We start from the raw sequence: 21,928 nt of genomic DNA on the forward strand, positions 1-21,928 counted from the left end.
AAGGAAGTCTGACAAAACAAATCAGGCACAGATGTTTAAAAGCGGCCTGTGAAAGCTTGTAAATGGAAGCTATTTTTTACCCATAAAAGCTGCAGCCAATCCCGACCGAGCGATGGAGAGGCGTGGCACGTGCTGCAACACACCCCAACCAATCACTGCAGGCGCAACGGCTGGCCATGTAAAAAAAGGGAAGAAAAAAAAACGTACTTGTACACATTCCAACAACATACAGTATATGCAGCCCCTCCTTGACGTCAATGACTCAAAGCTATAAGAAATACTAGTGAAAACTGATTATCAGGGTTGGGTAGGGTTACTTTAACTGGATTACTTTCAATGACTTTTGGATTGCTCCAATACCAAATATGCTAAATAAAAGACCAAAGAAACTAAATACGAACACAATGATGACTCACAACACATGGTAAGCTTTCTCTCCCGGCTTTGATCTCTTTGATCTCCGGCAAAATGAACATAAAATGCGACAGAAACCAAATAAATCCAAACCGCTTGCCAACATCATTTTTGCCGTTTCATGTATTCCGTTACTCCCCAAGCCTGCACAAAATGTAGTTATTTTATTCATATTTAGTTTCTTTTGTCTTTTATTAGCATATTTGGTATTGGAGTAATCCAAAAGTCATTGAAAGTAATCCAGTAAAAGTAACCCTACCCAACCCTGGTGACAAATGTAGCCACGCTCTTAGGATGATGTCAGTTCTATTGTAATCAGGGTTGGGTACGGTTACTTTAATTTGATTACTTTCAATAACTTTTGGATTACTCCATTACCAAATATGCTAAATAAAAGACAAAATAAACTAAATATGAATAAAATTATGACTCACAACACGTGGTAAGCTTTCTCTCCTGGCTTTGATCTCTTTGATCTCCGGCAAAACGAACATCAAATGCGACAGAAACAAAATGAAAATAAATCCAACATTATTTTTGCCGTTCCGTGTATTCCGTTACTCCCTAGGCCTGCGCAAAATTTAGTAATTTTATTCATACTTAGTTTCTTACTTGTATTCTTGAGCGTGTAACAAAAGCAAAGGACGTACTGTAATTTGTATTTTAACAAAATTATGAAAGCCACAAGCAATGTTCCCTGTAATTTTCCACGTGTCTGAGCGTTCACACAAAGTTAGTGAGCAGCGCTTGAAACAACAGTGAGCAACAGCAATCCCAAGTGTGGCAAGATAATTATCAAACATGTCCAAAACTTGACATCAAGTTACATTTTGCTGAGTTCCTCTACCCAAAAAAATGTCTTGGAGAAGAATGGGCGCTGCCAGGCTATACTTGCCCAAGACACACCACAGGAAGTGGCGCCTCTACGAAACAGGAGGTTAAGGGATCCAGCAACCGTGTACTTTTTACCATAAATTTTAAAACAATATTGCGTTGTTTCATGTGGGGAGTTACAAATACAAAACATACTGGTACATTATTCACTCGTATATGGTTTTGAAGAAAATATATGATTACTTATTCTTAATTACCATATTTTCTGCACTATAAGGTGCATCCGATATTAAGGCGCACTCCCAAAAATGTGTCTTTTGTTATATATTTTTCATATATATATATAAAGCGAACTGGACTACGGGGCGTATTATATTAAAAGATAGGGTTTCAAAAAAATAAATAAGTAAGTTTAAACTAAAAGAATGTATTTCATGAAACAAGTGTGCCCTGCGATTGGCTGGCAACCAGTTCAGGGTGTCCCCTGCCCTCTGCCCGATGATAGCTGGGATGGGCTCCAGCACCCCCGCAACCCTACTGAGGATAAGCGCTGCAGCTAATGAGATGAGATGAAAAGTTAACGCGATGAAATCTCATTTAACCACAAGAGGGCACTCGAAGACCACTTTATATGTTTCTCAACTGCAGAACAGTTATTGATTGCAGGATGTGAGTATGCATTTCCAAATGTATCTGCCGTAAATTCTGTCATACAGCGGTACCTCTACTTAAAAATGTAGTATTTGAACGGGAAAATATTGACTTTTGTTGCAAAGACGTTTCAGGATACAAAGTCAAAAAAAGGTAATTCAAGACACTGAAGACCTTCCAAAGTGCTTTACTCTTACCCATCCACATACACACTCACACACCAATAGCCAGAGGCAGCCATGCAAGGCACCTACCTGCCTATCGGGGGCAAAAGGGGTTCAGTGTCTTGTTTAAGGAAACTTTAACATTTAACTCTGAGGGTCTTGGAATTCAACATGCAACCTCTTTGTCGCAATATGAGTGCTTTACCTCCTGAGCTACTGCCGGCCCCGACAATATATTCTAATATGATGAAATACACCTACATTGTATTCTAGCTTTGATAGTAATCTTTAATCTTCAACAGGCACAAAATACACATTTCTTTCATACAAAAATCCCCATCAGTAACTTGTACTTTCTATTCTAGGAAAGGTGGAGTAAATGTACTTTAAAGAAACAAAATACCAGAAATTTTCTATCATTCACTCAACTGAGATATTTTTAAAACACATTTAATTGAGATACAATAAAACGAGAAAAATCTATTAAATCAAAAAAAAAAAAAAAAACTTTCTTCAAGGGGGAAGAACAGTAAAAGAAAATACACACTAACTCTGGTGTATGAAATAAATAATGAATCAGAAACATGAACTGACTACAAAGCTACCTAGATAACAGACAACAATATGTTACCCTGGATGGTTATACAACAAATCAGCACTATCAAAAATGTGGTGTCCCCCAGGGATCTGTTTTGGAACCAAAGCTTTTTATATTATACATATATTTTCCGTCATTTTCGGTATAGAAGAATCTTAAATTACTATTGTTTGCCAATTAAACAAACATACTGTGTCTAGATAACGACTAAAATAGTCTTTAACAAACAGTTAACCGTGAATTTGAAAGGTTACACGTGGTGTAATGCCAAGAAATTAACCCCAAATATATAATACTGGGCAGCACTGCGGCGCAGTGGTTAGCGCATGTGCGGCTATGTTCTGAGGTCGTGGGAACCTCCTGCGTGGGTTCAAATCCAGCTCCCGGCCTTACTGTGCGGAGTTTGTATGTTCTCCCCGTGCTTGCGTGGGTTTCCTCCGACATTCCAAAGACATGCATTTCAGGTGGATTGGCTGGTCCAAATTGTCCCTAGGTGTGAATGAGTGAGCGAGTTGTCCGTCCCTGTTCACGGTGTCCCCTGCCCAATGGTTGCTGGGATGGGCTCCAGCACCCCCGCGGCCCTACTGAGGATAAGCGGTGCAGCTAATGAGATGAGATATAAAAGTACATACAATTGAGAAGACAAATATATCGTTTTACATTTCTTATCTGACTTTATATTAACTGAAGTGTGTATTACTATTTACTTTCTTTTTGAAATGATGATAAGTTGTGATTCATCTTCAATAGAATACATTGTCACAAAAACTTGGTTACATGATTTGATTAAAGTGACAGTCAAGGAGATAGAACCAAGGTAAGTTCCGACTTTTTCCCGTCAGCACTTTATTTTCCTTTTTATCTTCTTAATGGTTTATCAAAGTTAATGATTTTGAATGATTTCACCTAGGATTTTATGAACAGAGGAAATAATAAAAATGTCAACCAAAAGATCATCTCAGGGACCCTAGAGAACCTTCTCGTGGGACGGATGTGGCCCGTGGGATTTGACTTTGCATTACATTTTTATATTTTAGATATTGAGAAAAAAATAAAATAAAACTAATGCTACATTTACACAACTTGACATTTTTTAAGATGATGTTTTCACAGTAAAACATAAAAGCCATGGCCCGTGGGCTGGATGTGGCCCATGAGTTTTTTTTTTGGTTTGTTTTTTACGGCCCTTGAGATAAATGAGATTATTATTGGGTGATTTTCTTAACTGTACATTACTACTCCTTGAAGACATTTTATTTAAGTTAATAGTTCTAAAAACTGTGTTTTATTGTATTTCCATTCAATTATATTATTACAAATATTCCAGTTGAGCGATTGATAGAAAGAGTTTATATTTTCTCCCAGTTAGAACTACTTAAGTTAGACCTTGATATCCACCAAAAGATAGTTCTGGCTTAATTGAAGTATTATTTTATTTATGTTTATAGAAAATCAAGAGTAAAACTTCAACATTGTTTTAATAAGATAAGTGTGCATTTGCCCCAAAAGGTTGAGAAACACTGAATTAGAACGGCAAATAGTAATTTGCATTTTACCACCCTTAAATGCGATAGCAATGCGAGCTGATAGTCTGTTATTTTGAGAGTTTTTGTGAAATAAACGTCATAAAAAAACATCACCGACACAGGGACAGTGCGTGTCGCCAGTGTTATACCAACGTTTGACTCTAGAGGGCAGAAAAGAAACAGTCGCGATTGCTGAACGATCAGGAATTTGAACAGAATAGTGATGGGAACTCTGGCTCTTTGTAGAGAACCAGCTCTTTCGGCTCACTGAAAAGAGCCGGCTCATTTGCTCCCTGACGGCTCTTCGGGATTTTAAATAAAATGGTATAAATGATCAATAATAATGAAACATTGGCACGAAAAGGATTAATAATAAATGTAAAAATGTATTATTCTAACTATATTATAAAATCATTTATTGTTTTGTGTTTAGTGAACTTCCTTGGGCAAGACACTGAATCCCTAATGTCCCCAATAAGCTGGTAGGCGCCTTGCATAGCTGAATCGCTATTGGTGTGTGAGTGTGTGTGTGAATGGGTAAGTGTGAAGCACATTGTACAGCGCTTCGGGAGGTCTTCATTGACTTGAAAAGCGCTATATAAATACAGACAATTTACCCTTATTTAAAATTGTTTATACTGAGCAAACAACATAAAAATAACGATCCGTCAGAAGTGCCTTCAAGAGAGAAAGAGAGCTAGGTAGGTAGAGAGAGAGGGGGGGGGGGTGAGAGAGAAAGTTAGAAAAAGAGAGACAGAAGCGATAGTGGGAGCAAGAAATAGAGACGAGACAGGAAAATAGAGAGAAAGAAAAAGGGAAGGGAAGTGATCGATGGCCAGGGGAAGAGAAAGAATGAGAAAGAAAGAGATAAAGGATAAAGAGACAAGTATTGTTAGATAAAGAGTGAAAGACAGAAAGGAAAAGAGAGAGAAATATGAGGGAGAGGAAAGAGAGAAGGGATAGAAAGAAAAATGGGAAGTGATATAGGGAGGGGAATATATCCAAAGAGAGAGAAAGGTAGAGATAGATAGAAAGAGGGAGATAAGATAAAGAAGAGAGAGAGAGAGAGAGAAGAAAAGGGAGGGAAGGAGAGAAAAAAGATAGAGAGACAGAAAAGGAAAGGAAATAAAGAAGGAGAGAGATAGAAAGAGAGGGATAAAAAGAGAAACAAGAGGCAGGGACCAAGAGAGAGAGAGGAAGGTGACGAGAGAGGGGACAGAAGCAGGGGAGAGAGAGAAACGAAGAGAAAAGGCAAAAGTGAAGAGAGTGAAAAGAGTGGGAAAGAGACAGAAGAGATAGAAGGGAAGAATAGAAGAGACAGAGATAGATGAATACAGAAGAAGGGAAGACATGGACAGGGTTGAGAAAAAGTGAAAAGAAGAGAGAAAGAGAGAGAACAACAGAGAGAGGGAGGGAAAGAAAGACAGAGAGAAAGTCATGAATATTCAATATCCGAAATGGAGGGATAGAAAGAGAAACAAAAAGGAGCAAGAGAGAGAAAATGAGAGACAAAGGAGGAGAGAGAGATGAATAGAATAGAAAGAGACAGAGAAGAGTAGAAATAATTAGAAAGGTAAAGATATAAAGAGACAGGGAGTAATCGAGAGAGAAATAGAAAACGATTCGAAGTCAACAGGCTCCTTGTTGATGGGGAGGCTCACTTCAAAGAGTCGGCTTACGAAGCCGTTTAGTTCGTGAACGACCCATCACTAGAACACAGGGCTGGCCTTGAGGGAGGGACGCCATAGTAATATCGACTACTTCTCAGCACACTGTCACACTTTGCGTAGTAGCGCGCACGCCGTTCCCACTCTTATCGACCCCGCCACCAGAGTACCTCCACTCAACATGTCGGCGGCTAAGAAAAGAAACTCCAGTTCTTCATTAAACAAGGAAGACGACCCGCAAGTCTCAGAGAAGATGCTGGGCAGCCCCGCCGCCGCCACCGAAGAGAAAGGCGAAGGAACCGTCGTTTTGAAACGAACCATCACGTTAGTCAACGGCGTGGCCATCATCGTGGGCACCATCATCGGCTCGGGCATTTTTGTCACGCCGACCGGCGTAGTAAAGGAATGCGGCTCCGTGGGCTTGTCCCTGGTGGTGTGGGCCATCTGCGGGGTTTTCTCCACCATAGGTGCACTGTGCTACGCCGAGCTGGGGACCACCATCACCAAGTCCGGAGGGGACTATGCCTACATCCTTGAAGTGTACGGCTCCCTGCCGGCTTTCCTCAAACTCTGGATCGAGTTGCTCATCATTCGGCCGTCGTCTCAGTACATCGTCGCCTATGTTTTCGCTACATATCTCCTGAAACCGATTTTCCCCGTGTGCCCGGTGCCGGAGACCGGGGCTAAGCTAGTGGCCTGCCTCTGCATCCGTGAGTATTGCCTGCCTGGATGATGCAACATCTCGCCGGTCGAGTTTTAAATTGCGAAAAAAAAGGAACAGAAATTCCTTTCTGGGACCTTATGCCGGTTAAATTAACCCCCGTATTATTTCCGAACAGTCTCAGGAAAAGCTACCAAAAAAGGCGGACGCGAGTTGTGACTACACCGCGCCACACGAGGAGGAAACTGGTCGCACGATATATTACGTCATTTTGCTTAAAATGCCAAAATAAATCATCGCTACTGTAAATGTAATATTGAAGAGAGTGTACAGTAAACAAACGTTTCAGAAGATATTAAAAACAACTAATACATGATAATAACATACCTGCTCCATGCCCTTACAAAATGTTGTATTTTCCCTTACAAAATACAAAATAATCTTACACCATATTTTTTTTCAAACGTATTTATTTATGTAGTTTAACATGTTATATTGTACATTTGTTTCGTTATATCATACATATAATTAACATTTTCTTGTGAGATACCGAGTTGCTCGTCATGAATGAGGTATATTATTAAAAAAAGTTCAAAAATGAAGTCGCTTGGACGTTCACTGTAGAAGGAAAAAATACATGCAAATATAATTAAGTAGAATAATACATTTTCTTATTTAAATTATGAATTCATTTTCTGCATTCAATTATTGTTGGTAATATACTGATTAAAGGGTTCACCACAAACCTGTCTTTTTTCATTTTCTCCTTTTATACTTCCTTTTTTTCTTAACTTCTTTATACAACATCATCATTCGTAATATAATGCATCAAAGCAAGTGAGCCGTTTGAGAGCCGGCTCTCTTTAACGAGTTGAGCCGAAAAAGCCGGTTTTCTAAAAAGAGACAGACTTCCTTTCACTACACAACTCGAACTCGTTTGACTTGATCGATTTCGTCATCGTCGGTGTATACCGAATGGTACCCATAATTGACAAATTTGCGTTTTTCTCTAAAAAGAGACGGACTTCCTTTCACTACACAACTACGACATGAAATCCGAGGCGGCAGACGCATGCGCACAGTCGCATCAAAACGCTCGCTTCGTTTGCAACGGGAAAAACAATACCGAGATAGAGGCTACCACGGCGAACTCATTTGACTGGATTGATATGCCGTTTCGTCATAGTCGGTGTATAATGGATGGTACCCATTATTGACAAATTTGCGTTTTTCCGTACAGATTTTCTTTTACGTCGTACACGTCTTAAAATGCATAATAAACGTACTTTGTACGGCAAAAACGTACAGGTTGACAGGTATATATTCACGTTAAAATCCATCTTCCAGTAAATTACAGGTGAAGCTCTCAAGCTAGAAGTAATGAAAAACGACTATTAAGTCATTTAATGCCAGACGTTTTTCATTATTGGAAGAGCCGCTGCCGCCCAATTTTTCTCTATTTTTTGGAGGCCTAAAAAATAAGTTCTGTAACTATATAGGCACAGGACTTATCAAAAGAAAGTCAAGTCATGTTTATTTGTATAAGTGTTAACTTTCTTCTTTTATTTGGAAAAATGGACGTATCTCTTACCATTGTTTAGTAAACAACAGTTGAACATTGCTAAGTTTCTTGAAAATACTCGTTTCCAAGGAAATTTCTGAGAAAAACAGCTTTCAGTGAAAGGATCCATTTCCAGCAGAACTTACACAACTTTTTTGGACATTTGTGATACCTCCAATATCTGAATTGTGCTTCCATGAACAAATTTACCAACAAATTTGATTCAAAATAACAGTTTATTGCAGGAACACTGAACTGATGCATCAACAATGCATGAACTTTGCAATAACTTTTCATCGCCCTGGAGCCGAGGGATTGCCCTGGATTCCAGCAAGTTGTAATTTAGTGTAGAAAAAAATGCAGCATAGAAAAATTGCTGCATTTTAGTGGAGGGAAAAAAAACGAGAAAATTGCTGCAGTGAAGTGGAGGGGAATACCTATAGTTGCTCACGGGTTGCACATTTCTGCTATATACACACACACACTTATAAAACCTTAACGACTAGTGTCGTAAGGGCACCATTTTCTGTAGTGTGTCTCAGGAAAGTACAGCGGTCAAATGCAGCTACCAGCCTTCCTGTGCGGAGTTTGCATGTTCTCCCTGTGCTTGCATGGGTTTCTTCCGGGCGCTCCGGTTTCCCCCTACATTCCGAAAACATGCATGCCAGGTTAACTGGCCAAATTGTCCCTAGGTGTAAATGAGCGAGTGAGTTGTCTGTCTCGTGCAGTGTTTCCTCTAAGCTGCACGCGTGCGCAATTGCGCAGTGCTCGCACATTCTCAGCGCACAAGAATATCTAGCCAGCGCACAAAAATGAGGGCTCAAAATTACTAATTAAGAAGCGACTCAACTCAAAGTCACTGTGCATGAAGGTAAAAATACACGGGTTCCCCTGGCGTTGTGTCTTAAATGCGGTATTTTGAAGTCGAGTCGAAGGAGAACGAAGTTGAGTAGTTTGTTGAGTTTGTCGTGGAACGGGCTTCTTCGGCTCGGCTCACTAAAAGGAACCGGCTCTTTCGGGTCCTAAACGGCTCTTCGGGTTGTTTTTGCTTCTTTAATCCCAACATGACCAAATATTATGTAAAATTATGCACAAAATGACTTAAAAGAAGGGGGGAATAGAACAAAAAAGAAAAAAATACCAAAATGAAAAAGTAGTGAAAAGCTGAGAAAAAAAGAAACAAAAGGAAGAGAAAAAAGAAGGAAACATTTAGAAAAAAAGCCAGAAAAAAAGAAAATAAAGAAATGTAGGAAAAAAGTAAATAGAGAACAAAAAGAAAAAAGTAACAGCTCGGAAAAAATAAACACAATGAGATTTTTTTTTAAAGGAATTTAAAAAAAAGTAGAGAAAAAAACCACGGAAAAAAGAAGAAAAAGTTTGTGTTGCATTCAAATAATTTCCAATTATATCAAGTGAATCTTGTTGCCGGCATTGTACTTCCACTAAAAAATGTGATTAAGTACAGTTCTGTATCTTACATCTGACTAAATAAGCCCCCAAAAATGTTAATATTATGCGACAAAATATATCAGGAAATAAAAAGAAATGGATATCGAACGTTTTTAGGCCGTACAACCTTTGCAATAGTACATAAGTCAATTCATTCAAAAGAGAAAAATAATTTTGCATTGCCGAAAACTCCGCAAAATGTAACTTGATGTCAAGTTTTGGACATGTTTGATAATGAATTATCTTGCCACACTTGGGATTATGGTTGCTCACTGTTGTTTCAAGCGTTGCTCACCGACTTTGTGTGAACGCTCAGACCCGTAAGGAACCGTACAGGGATATTGGTCTGGCTGGCAACCACTTCAGGGTGTCCCCTGCCCACTGCCCGAAGACAGCTGGGAAGGGGTCCAGCACCCCTTGCGACCCTACTGAGGATAAGCGGTGCAGATGACAAATATGTACTGAAGTAAACATTAGTTATCCAAATAATTACTTAAGTAAACGTGAAAAAGTACTTGGTGAAAACGCTATTCAAGTACTGAGTAACTGTAGCAACATCTCATTTATTTATTTTTAAAGCAACCATCTAATCAGATCTTCAAAGTCCACAAGAAATTACAAATCTGTGTAATTTTAAATCTGTGTACTCAGTTTGTTTAGGTAAACCCGCTGTGGGTTAAAAAAATATCTATGTGTGAGTCTACATCTATACACACTGCACATTCAGTACAGTTTAAAAAAAAATCCTAACCCTACTCACAAGTGTCACCTGGTGGTTGTTTGGGGTCAAAACAAGGTCTCAAAATATGGAAAAAATATGCCCTAGCAGAGACAGACAGACGTGTACTTACGTGGAGGGAATTGGAGTGTATGGCTTCTTCTTTACAAATCTACTCAAGTAAAAGTAAAAAGTACAGTGATTTAAAAATACTTCCAGGAGTACAAAATGTCCCAAAACATACTCAAGTAAACGTAACAGTAAATGTAACCACCATCACCAGCGGTTAGGAACTTCCGGTGAATTGATAATAGAATTTCGGTCACCTTGGCATTCCCTCGGGCGGCCACGTTACTGCAGATTTGCACCGAACGTCATCCCTCTCCGACCAGACAATGACGAAGGGAGTTTCAACCTTTTCCGAAAGAAAAAAAAGCTCGGGTGAAGAGTTAACAGCTCGTTTGTCCATGGATCGCGATTCTTACCACATTGCTTCACTACGCCTACTCGCCATATGGGGCCGTATACACACACTCATTCGACGGATATAGGAAGCAACTCTAGAAGGTTGGGCATCCTTTATGTGTTGACTGAGCACCGATCAAAGCTACTACTTCTGCCATGTAACAATGAATAATCATTCTAAAATCATTACCAGAGGTTTGATACTTACAGATGAGCAGCACCGAACCCTTTATAATAGTACTTAAAACAAGAATTGTCACGAGACCGGACCAGATCGGAGGCAGGAGGCAGGAAGGGTGAACTCATTCGCGTTAACGATTAGTTACTTTTGTTAAGGAAATAAAAGTCGTCCAACACTCAGGGACAAAAACAAAAACAGGCCTACAGGCAAACAGGAACTCAGACTAGGAATACTCACAAAACAGGCTTTTACTCAGAACGGGCAAGTACAGGTTTCCTCAAGTCAAACGGAACAGAATAATGCAAAGTAATGCAATGAACCCGCAACCGGCAATCCCCAACCCGCCCTTAAGAAGCACACACGCAAATTAGAAAATCTGCTACAGCCGGTGCCAAGGGGGCGGGGCCAGCCGGTCGCCACGGCGACCATGCTGGACATGACAAGAATAATAAAACATGAAAAACTTATTGTTATGTTTTGGCACTTAGGGACAATGTTTCTAAAAATGTATTTGTACGTTATGGCATTGAATAAGATCATATATCTAATAACAATATCGATGATAATAATAATAATGGGGATAATTACCGGGGATTTTAGCAACTACATTTTTCTACAAACAAAAGCCAATACAGATACTCAAATATTGAACAGTCATCAATACCATAAATACTCTCCGAAAAAACGGCCGGGGGAGGTATGGGCGCCACAGGAATTGGTGTCCTACGACTGTCACGGCGCCAGGAACGGAGACAGGACCCAATAGCGTTCGTTTACTCAGTTTTATTGATAAGAGGGAGAGAAGGGCTTGCTTCCACGATCTGAGGACCGACAGACAAGTGTAGCAGGAGACGCGGAAGTGGCACTTCCGTGTTGAGTGAGGAGGGTCGATGACAGGCAGGAATTACAAGTCGTTAGCCGGGACTGGAGAGCAAGGGCGGTGTCAAGTTTGGAAACGAGGTCGGCAACAGGAGGCAGGCAGGTAGCGGGGCAAAACAGATCGGATAAGGGGCAGGCAGAACAGGGCAGAGTCAGGTCCGGAAACAAATTGGCAACGAGGATCAGGCAGAGAAAAACAGGGCAGGAACAGAGTCCGACGTAAGAGCTCGCCGAGCTGGGAGCGTCGGTTCGCCTAGCGATCTGACAGGGATCTCCTGGAAGTTGGGGGTTTAAAAGGAGTTCAACAGCCAATCAGCTCTCAGGGCTGTTGGAGCCAATTGAACAGTCACAGGTGTTCTGAATCAGCAATCATGACAACGACCAAGGCGGTTAAGGGATCAGTGAACTTTGAACTTATGCTACATTTAAAAAGCTTAAAAAACATATTAAAATGTATCCGATTAATATAGTAATGGACATAGCAATTAAAATATTAATCAATTGTTAAATTCATTGCCAGTGGCAGCCCTCATCTGAAACTAAAGACCAACCTGTTTAGACACTTAGCATGTCAGGTGCGTGTATGCAGTGGAACCTCGGTTCTCGACGATAAACCCGTTCCAGAACCCTGTTCGAAAACCGTTTTGTTCGATCACCGAAATAATTTTTCCCATTAAAAATAATGTAAATCGTTTTAATCCGTTCCAACACCCTGAATGTTTACCTTGAATGTTTAACGTAAACATAAAGCTAACCCAGGCTAATCGTACGTTTGCGTTATCGTAATCTTCCGTACGAAACATTACGCTAACATGAATGTGTAAAAATTAAAAAATCAGATCGTTTACAAGTCATTTAGCACCTGGGTCTCCACAACAGGTGTTGATCGGTCTATTGGAAAGGGGACTCCGTTCCAACACCCTTGATGTTTACCTTGAATATAAACATAAAGCTAACCCAGGCTAATCGTACGTTCGCGTTATCGTAATCTTCCGTACAAAAGATTACGCTAACATGAACGTGTAAAAAAAAAAAAAGGATAAAGAATGGAATTATGCATAGGATTTCTTACCTTTGTGGTGGTCAGCAGAAGGCGCAGTTGGGCGGTGGGGAGAGGATCAGACACTCGCACACCTCCTTCATATTTTGCTATTATTTCTTTCTTAAATGCAATAGTTGTACGCACTACTTTTCTTTTTTCACCTGTAGCAACTTTGCTGCTTGCACTGAGGCAGAATTAGGAGCTAAAACACTTCGTACACCTATATTAAAAGCGAAAGCAAAACAAAGCACGTCCGCACCTGAAAAGAGCGATCTACACCCGTACGCCGCTCAGCATCGCACCCTAGCGTACGCACTCACGCATTACCGGCGTTCGAACTCCGATTTTTTGACCGAACAGCGAAGCAAGAATTTCTGGAAATTTTTGGTCGGACTCCGATTTGTTCGAATTGAGAGGCGTTCGAAAACCGAGGTTCCACTGTCCTTGGATTGCTGTGCTTTAATTTTTGTGAAGGGTATCTGTGTTCTCCACTGTACTGATCGTTAGGGATAGACTGGTTTTGCTAAACACAGAGCCTCATTGTGCTCATCCTCATCTTTGTGCTGAGGCTCCGACCTAATTTAGGAACTGTGAACTGACCTGTTGCTTTGGTTAATCACTTTGAATGGGTCGCAGTGCCGAGTGCCAGATGAGGCATGCAGGCACTGTACATTCGTGGGTAGTAGAACAAGTGCAACACAGGGGAGATTTTAGCGCCTTTGAATAGGTTTTATGTTCTGTGTTCAAAGCAAAGAGCATGAACACAAAAAGTGTTCTCTGTCACTGTCTAACTCTTTTCTCTTTTATCACTTTGCAGTCCTGTTGACCTTTGTGAACTGCTACAGCGTGAAGGCGGCAACCAGAGTTCAGGACTTCTTTGCTGCAGCCAAGCTTCTTGCTCTTGGCCTCATCATCATCATTGGCTTTGTCAAGATTGGCCAAGGTACTCCAATTGTCAACTAATCCCATTGCGTTCATTTTTGTTGCATTTTATTACCATCAATTTAAAAAATGTCTTGACCATCAAGTGTATTAGATTTACAAAACAGCCTATACCCTAAGGCAGTGTTCCCTCTAAGCTGCGCGCGTGCGCAATTGCGCACTGCTCGCACATTCTCAGCGCACAAGAAAATCTAGCCAGCGCACAAAAATGAAGGCTCGAAATAACTAATTAAGAAGCGACTTAAGTCAAAGTTACAGTGCATGAAGGTAAAAATACACGGGTTCCCAGGACGTTGTGTCCTAAATGCGGTATTTTGAAGTCGAGTCAAATTAGAACGAAGTTGAGTAAAGTTAGTAGAGAACCGGCTTCTTCGGCTCGGCTCACTAAAAGGAACCGGCTCTTTCGGGTCCTAAATGGCTCTTCAGGTTGTTTTTGCTTCTTTAATCCCAACATGACCAAATATTATGTAAAATTATGCACAACATGAATTAAAGGAAGGGGGGAATAGAACAAAAAAGAAAAAAATACCAAAATGAAAAAGTAGTGAAAAGCTGAGAAAAAAAGAAACAAAAGGAAGAGGGAAAAAAAGGAAAAATTTAGAAAAAAGGCCAGAAAAAAAGAAAAGAAAGAAATGTAGGAAAAAAAGTAATAGAGAACAAAAAGAAAAGACTTACAAAAATGTAGAAAAAAACACGGAAAAAAGAAGAAAAACTTTGTGTTGCATTCAATTAATTTCCAATTATATCAAGTCAATCTTGTTGCCAATATTGTACTTCCACTAAAAAATGTGATTAAATACAGTTGTGTATCGTGCAACCGACTGAATAAGCCCCCAAAAAAGTTAGTACTATGCGACAAAAGATACCAGGAAAAAAAAAGAAATGGAAATCCTGTGAAAGAATTGTTGTAAAAACAAATGACGTTTGTAGGCCGTACAACCTTTGCAATAGTACAAGAGTCAATTTATTCAATTGAGAAAAATAATTTTGCATTGCCGGAAACTCAGCAAAATGTAACTTGATGTCAAGTTTTGGACATGTTTGATCATGAATTATCTTGCCACACTTGGGATTATGGTTGCTCACTGTTGTTTCAAGCGTTGCTCACCGACTTTGTGTGAACGCTCAGACCCGTGGAAAATTACAGGGAACATTGCTCTAAGGGAATAATACCCCTTAACACTGCAAAATAACGCTGCAACAATTACAAGGGATGATTCATTATATTTATCGATCTATTTATTTATTATTTAACATGACTTACTTTTTTACGATCACCTGTAAGTTATTATTTTTAACTGTGGTATTTTCTCTTGTAAATGTCCTTGCACCATCAAGATGGCAACTTTTAATTGAGTTGTGCATTTATCATGTTACGATGAAGATAAATCATATTCTATTTTGTTCTATTCTATCCTATTCGATTCTATCCTATTATATTCTATTTCATTCTATTATATTTTATTCCTTAAACCATATTTGGCTGAGACAAATAAAAACTTTGCAGCCAAAATCAATCAAGTTATTAAATCAGATAATCTTACAATTATGTTAACATTAATATTTTGGATCTTTTTAGAACATTGGTTTTACTTTTGCTAGTCAAGTCAAGTCATGTTTATTTGTATAGCCCTTAATCACACAGATCAAAGACTGTTGCAAACTACAGATTAACCAATATAAACAGGGATCCAACCAACAGTCATTATTTAAATCAATATGAACAAACTTAAGTAATGGCTTGGACAACGCTTGACCCAAATTGGGTTATTTTTGACCCAACACTTTTTGACACCTGACTCAAATAGTCAGGAAACCAGCAGAGGTGAAAGGTAGATGTAGTAGTATGATAACTGACTCATCCTCATCAACTCAACATTTGGAAAAATGGTAGAAAAGAATTTTGTGGGCTCAGGTGGTGGGTCAAGCAAGCATGTGGTCTTCTCTTGGTTTGCTAGACCATTTTCCTTCACTAGAGGCTATGTTTTACGGAGGTTAAGTGGCTACCTTCAGAAACTAAAATAAAATGAGAATAGAATTAGGAAAGGCAGGCTGTTAACCACAGACACCAGTATCTTGGGTCAAGTCAAGTCATTTTTATTTGTATAGCCCTCAATCACAAGAAGTCTTAAGGGCTGCACAGACTATTGCAGACTACAGACTATTCCCTGATCTAAAACCTACATGACGGCAAGGAAAAACTCAGAACTTCAGTGTGGGGCACATGAGGTAATCCCCTTTCGGGATGACCAGGCTGCAATGGGTGTTGCAATACACAGACATCGTCAACACGAAACATCGGTCATTCATAAGCTATAGAATATAAGTGTGTTTTAAGCCTCGATTTAAATGGTTCCACTGAGGTTGCAAATCGAATCTCAGACGGCAGAGCATTCCACAGCACCAAGGCCTGAATGTAGAACTCTCTTGAACCTGCAGATCTCTGTTTGGGATCACTAGCAGATCAGTATTTTCTGAGCGAAGGCTCCTTGTAGCTACATGGGGGGAATTAAAACTGAAAGTTATGAGGGGTCAAGTCCATGCCTAATTTTGTATAATGCCAACATAACTTAAAATCGCATGTTAAACTGACACAGAGTGATCAAACTCACTTGTCTTAGTTAAAAGCCTAGCTGCAGCATTTTGTACCAGCTGCAGGCACTTGATACAAGACTTTGGGAGACCGGAGAGTAGTACATTACAGTAATCAAGGCGGGAGGTAACAAGCGCATGAATTATAACCTCAGGACCAGACTGGGTGATTTTGGGCAAATTTTAGCAATATTGCGAAGATGAAAAAAATCTGTTCTAGTAATATTCTTAAAGTGTAACTGGAAGGACAGATTAGGGTTAAATGTGATACCTAGATTTTTGACTGAGCCACTCTGGGTAATATTACATTTGTCAATGTTCAAAGCAAGTCAAGTCAAGTCATTTTTATTTGTATAGCCCTTAATCACAAAGAGTCTCAAAGGGCTTCACAGGTTATTACACAGACTATTTTTTCAGTTTATTATTACAGCATCCCCTGATCTGGAACCAACATGAGGGCAAGGAAAAACTCAAAAACCTCAACATGTGGAAACTGAAGAAACCTTGAGAAGGGACCGCACATGTGGCATCCCCCTTTCAGGATTACCAGACAGCAAAGGATGTTGCAATCACAAATAATACAGAGATATTGTCCAAGAAAAGTATAGTTTATTCATATGCTATAGAGTAGAAGTGTGTTTGAAAACAAGTCACAGCTTTCAGATGGACCAACATCTAATATTTCAGTCTTTTCAGGGTTGAGGTGAAAGATGTTAATTGACATCAATCTATTAACCTCAGTGTGGCAAGTCTTCAAATGTCCACAATTTAGTGGAGCAGATTTCACCAATGGAAGATAAAGTTCAGTGTCATCTGCATAACAATGGAAATTGCCATAATTGAGGACAATATCACCTAACGGAAGCATATAAATGCTGAAAAGAAGGGGACCAATTACTCAGCCCTGCGGAATGCCGCAGGTAACACTAAAGGTAGATGGGACAGTGTGATACCTGACTCTATCCCCGTCAACTCAGCATTCTGAAAAAAAAGGCACAAAAGAATTGTTGGCGTGATTATATAATTCATTTCACAACATTGAGTTCATACTGCTACCAATAAAACGGAAAAACTGTTCCCTAAATTATTTTTCCATGACATATCGTGTATATCGAGGTACTGTAACTACTGTGTATGCTACCACGGCATATTATACTTTACAATCACGTCAAAGACTTATTTCAGTTTATTATAAACAAGCAGGAAGCATGAGCACCCTGCCAAACCATTATTTGCATGAAAGAATATTGTAGTCAACAGCTCTATGTAAATACTGATTACAGTGTTTGAAAGATGTAAGGCAAACATGCTTTGGTATCACAGTATAATTGAACTACCGCAAATTCCGGACTACAGAGCGCACCTGATTATAAGCCGCACCCACCACATTTCAAGAGGATAACCGATTTTGTACTTACACCAGCCGCACCTGTATATAAGCCACATGCGGCCACATTAAAAAAATGTAACACATAATTAACCCAGACCCGGCTTTAAGTCTCGCGATTGTAACTGAATATGGGGTTTGGGGTTTTTAAGGGTTATTGATCTATCTTCGTTATTCATTATCCATTATCCGTTATCGGTCAGTTCATAATACGCTACAAAGCCTAGGAGCCGGGACACTTACTCTCAGCCAAAAGGCCAAGCTAAGGTCCTAGCCCTAAAGCCTTGCTGCGATCATTGCGAATGCACCGTTCCCGGAGGTACTGCAATACCGGGCCGATGCGTGGAGTGGACAGAGCAAGCTCATATTCCATCTCCGAAATGCAAAAATCAAAGATAGTGACTTCATAGAAAGTACACAAAAGGCCAAGCTAAGGACCTAGCATCAAAGCCTGGCCAAAAGGCCAAGCTAAGGACCTAGCATCAAAGCCAAAGGCCAAGCTAAGGACCTGGCATCAAAGCCTTGCTACAAACCGCTGCAGTGCACAGTTCAAAAACCAAATCCATGCCGAATCCTACCCACCATCCTTCATTAAAGAATGCAGTCCAATAATCACAACCGGCTAAATGAACGTAAAATGATACCGGTACTTAAGGTTTGATGCAGACCGGCAGAGTCCGGGTCCAGTTAAAAGTAATCCCAAGAAAAAAGTGTATATTTCCAAAGGTAAGGGTGGGAAAAATATATATCCGCTATTGTCCGCCGTGTCCACAAACACTCACCTTTACCGGTCCCGACTTCCCGTCAGCCCGCGTTTGTTACGCCCCTTCTTTTTAATTCGCCGGTCCAAAACATATCAGAATAAGTGTCCAAAATGAATACAAATAAATACATTACAAAAATATACAGTTTCAAATACATATTATACATGGTTACACATATTTACAAAAAAAGACGGTACACCAAGAGAGCTTTCAAAGCTTTAATAATAATAATATAACTTTCATCCCAAACGGTGCATGTTATTGGTAGCAACACGCTAGCAACACGCTTGCAACACAGTAAACGGGTCTGTTAAAAAAACATACCGTACTTGTAAAAATCACGGTAAACCGTCCTCATCTTCCTCCTTAAAACTGAAGCCATCAAAGTTGTCTTTCTCAGTGTCGTCCCACGCTCCCGCAGCCTCACTCGCACTGTCGCTGGTGTGCCCCTCCTCTCCGTCACGGCTTTTCGAAACCCGTTGGTGATGGTGGATTTTTTGATGCTGCCCCACGCTGTCAGGATCCACTGGCAGACTTGCAAAAAAGTTGCCTTTCGCATGCGGCCAGTTTTAGTGAAAGATTTCTTGCCGCTAGTCAAGCCAAGAAGTTGCAGTCTTCCTCGGTGCATATATTCCACCGGTCTAAATCTTACCTTTTGTACTCGAGCGCTGCTGGCGGCCGTTAGAAAAATTACATAAATTGGCCGCATCACTGAATAAGCTGCAGGGTTGAAAGTTTGGGGGAAAAGTAGCGGTTTAAAGTCCGGAATTTACGGTATATTACATAGGTGTGTTCTTTGTTTGCTCTCTTTGTTTTATCACGAGGTACCCTTGCACCACTAGTGTGTTTTTAAAAGTACTTGTGTGTCTACATGGTCTACCTACTTATGTCTGCATAATCTGATTATCTGCAGGCAATCTTGCGCTCAGGGAAGGCTTTTCTCTGTATATAGGTAGACTCAACTCCATCAGTGTTCAAACTTTATCCAATCACATTTTGCACCTTGACTACAGTGTCTGGTAACCTAAACAGCAATGGTTCTTTGACTCGCGGGCCAAAACCTAGAAAGCAACAAATGGACATTCACAAGTCAGTCAGGGTACAGTTTCTTGGAATGATTTGGTCACAAGTTCAGGGGGTGGGTTTTTGTACTGTACAGCTCTTTGGTCATCCGGCGTTTCTCATGCGTAGCATGTTAGGATTAAGGGCTAACCCATCCAATAGCAACATGCCCGGGGGTTGTTGAGTTAGTAACCGACCATGTGTCTGAGAATGTGTGTGCATGTTGCGGGGATAAGCTTTGCCAGGAATGTGGCTCGGATGCCCTGAAACCGACAGAAATCAGGAGATCTTCAGTGGGGGCTACAAGCTGAAGATAATAATTGATGCTCCTGCTCAACTTTTGTTGTTTTGGCACTTCTTATATGGAGTTTGAATCCTGCACTCTGTCCCTCACTGTATTCGATCGCTTATCGTCACTTGTTTTTGCTTTCTTGTTCTTCTTCACCAGGTGGCACCGATTCACTCCTTCCAGAAAACTCCTTTGAGGGCTCCAAGTATGAAGTTGGCAACATTGGTTTGGCGCTCTACAGTGGCCTGTTTGCTTACGGTGGTTGGTAAGTGTGATCACATTGCTAGCAACTATCTATCAACACATGTTTCAATTTTTATATGCTTATAACTAAACCTCCAATGCTATTTTTCAGGAATTACTTGAATTTCGTTACTGAAGAAATGATTGAACCTTACAAGTAAGTTTGGGAAAGTCTAATTGTCATGCAATTGTCATGTCATGTGAATTAAGTGGATCATTTTTCAATGTCAGAAACCTGCCCCGGGCTATCATCATCTCCTTGCCAATCGTAACAGCAGTTTATGTTCTTACCAACCTGGCATACTTCACTACCCTCTCAACTGATGAGATGCTCAACTCAGAGGCTGTGGCTGTGGTAAGGGCTTTCAAATGTTTATTGATAAAAATTAAATATTAAATATTCGGCAGTGGCTCAGGAGGTATAGCGCTCGTCTTGCGATCAAGAGATCGCAGTTCGAATCCCGGCTCCTCTGTGTTACATGTGGAAGTGTCCTTGGGTAAGACACTGAACCTCCAATACCCCCCAATATGCAGGTTAGCGCCTTACATGGCTGCACGGCCGCTATTGGGAAATGTGAAGCTCACTGTAAAGCACTTTGGGAAGTCTTGACTTGAAAAGCGCTATATAAATGCAGATCATTTCATTTCATTTCATTCTTGTGTTAACTGTTGAGGCTATTTTTATACTGAGATCAAAACACTTTTTAAAGTTTTTTCTCCGAGTGCCACAAAGCAAAAAGTTGCAAAAATGTCATTTTATTTTTACTTTTTGTCACCAAACCAAAGTCTGACAATCAAGCAATTCTATGTTATAGTTTTACATTTAAAAAAACACAACATCAGTTTTAAATGAGACAAATATTTCTGTATGTGCACTTTAGACCCTGTAATCCACCAGAAAATGTATTTTTTCTGCATTTAAAATCACTTAAACCCCATTTCTACATTTAAAACCAAACCTGGCGAAAGTTTTCACAAATTGGCCATTTTTACAACCCGTAATTCAACATATTCTAAATCTGATCCCTAAAACAGAACAGATAGCTTCTTCACTTCCACACTTTATACTTTTTTATTTAAAACTGACTATTTATAATTTTACATTTTACTAAATCACTGCTGCTTATAAAACTGAGGAATTAGTAGCAGGTGTACATTTTAGTGTGATTCACGGACCCCTTTGAAAATTATCCTTTGGCCACAGTTTGGATACCAGTGATGTAACGCTACCATACAAGTAAATATACCGTTCCAAAACTCAAGTTTAATAGTCAAGTTATGTTCATTGTACGGGCCTTAATAAAAAAGTCCAAGAGGGCAGCAAGAGACAACCATTACAACATCCCCTGAACTGAAACTTACAGGAGGGAAAGGAATAACAAAAAAAAAACAGGATGAGAAAAATGGAGAAACCTTGAAAAGGGGCAAGACATACGATAATTCCTCTTCAGGGTGACCAGGCTGCAATGGATGTTGCAAAGGCATCAGTAGACAATACACAGACATCATTAACATTGGCGTTCTGCAGGGCTTAGTACTCGGTACCCTCCTTTTCAGCTTCTGTTAGGTGACATTATTTGCAAGTATATTATTTTCCATTACTATTCAGATTCAGATATACTTTATTGTCATTCTTGTACACATGTATACAGAGCGAAATGTCGATACATCTGACCCGCACAGTTTCCTTGATTGTACAGATATAAATATGTAGTATTGAATTGAAGTATTGAAATACTAAATAATATACTAAATAATTATAGCTATGAGTACTATACAGAAGTGCAAAGAGTGCAAGAGGAGCAGCTGAACAGATGTGCAAAATGGGCAGTCAGGTAA

The 21,928-nt window shown here is 39.9% G+C and overlaps 1 protein-coding gene and 1 pseudogene across 1 annotated transcript in view; one reads left to right on the top strand and one right to left on the bottom strand.

Moving 5' to 3' along the window:
* The first annotated feature begins 5,918 nt into the window (after positions 1-5,918).
* Positions 5,919-21,928, top strand: part of slc7a5 (solute carrier family 7 member 5) — a 35,156-nt gene continuing 19,146 nt past the window's right edge. The window contains exons 1-5 of the mRNA XM_088339657.1: positions 5,919-6,564; positions 13,628-13,753; positions 20,006-20,111; positions 20,202-20,246; positions 20,321-20,444. Coding sequence (XP_088195783.1) covers positions 6,036-6,564; positions 13,628-13,753; positions 20,006-20,111; positions 20,202-20,246; positions 20,321-20,444 — 930 coding nt within the window. The 5' untranslated portion in view covers positions 5,919-6,035. The remainder of the gene's footprint in view (positions 6,565-13,627; positions 13,754-20,005; positions 20,112-20,201; positions 20,247-20,320; positions 20,445-21,928) is intronic.
* Positions 18,029-18,207, bottom strand: LOC148362236 (U2 spliceosomal RNA; annotated as a pseudogene).

The sequence above is a fragment of the Urocampus carinirostris genome, chromosome 7 (genome assembly GCF_059441175.1).
Source record: "Urocampus carinirostris isolate Australia breed hairy pipefish chromosome 7, RoL_Ucar_1.0, whole genome shotgun sequence".
In the NCBI taxonomy this organism is placed as follows: domain Eukaryota; kingdom Metazoa; phylum Chordata; class Actinopteri; order Syngnathiformes; family Syngnathidae; genus Urocampus; species Urocampus carinirostris.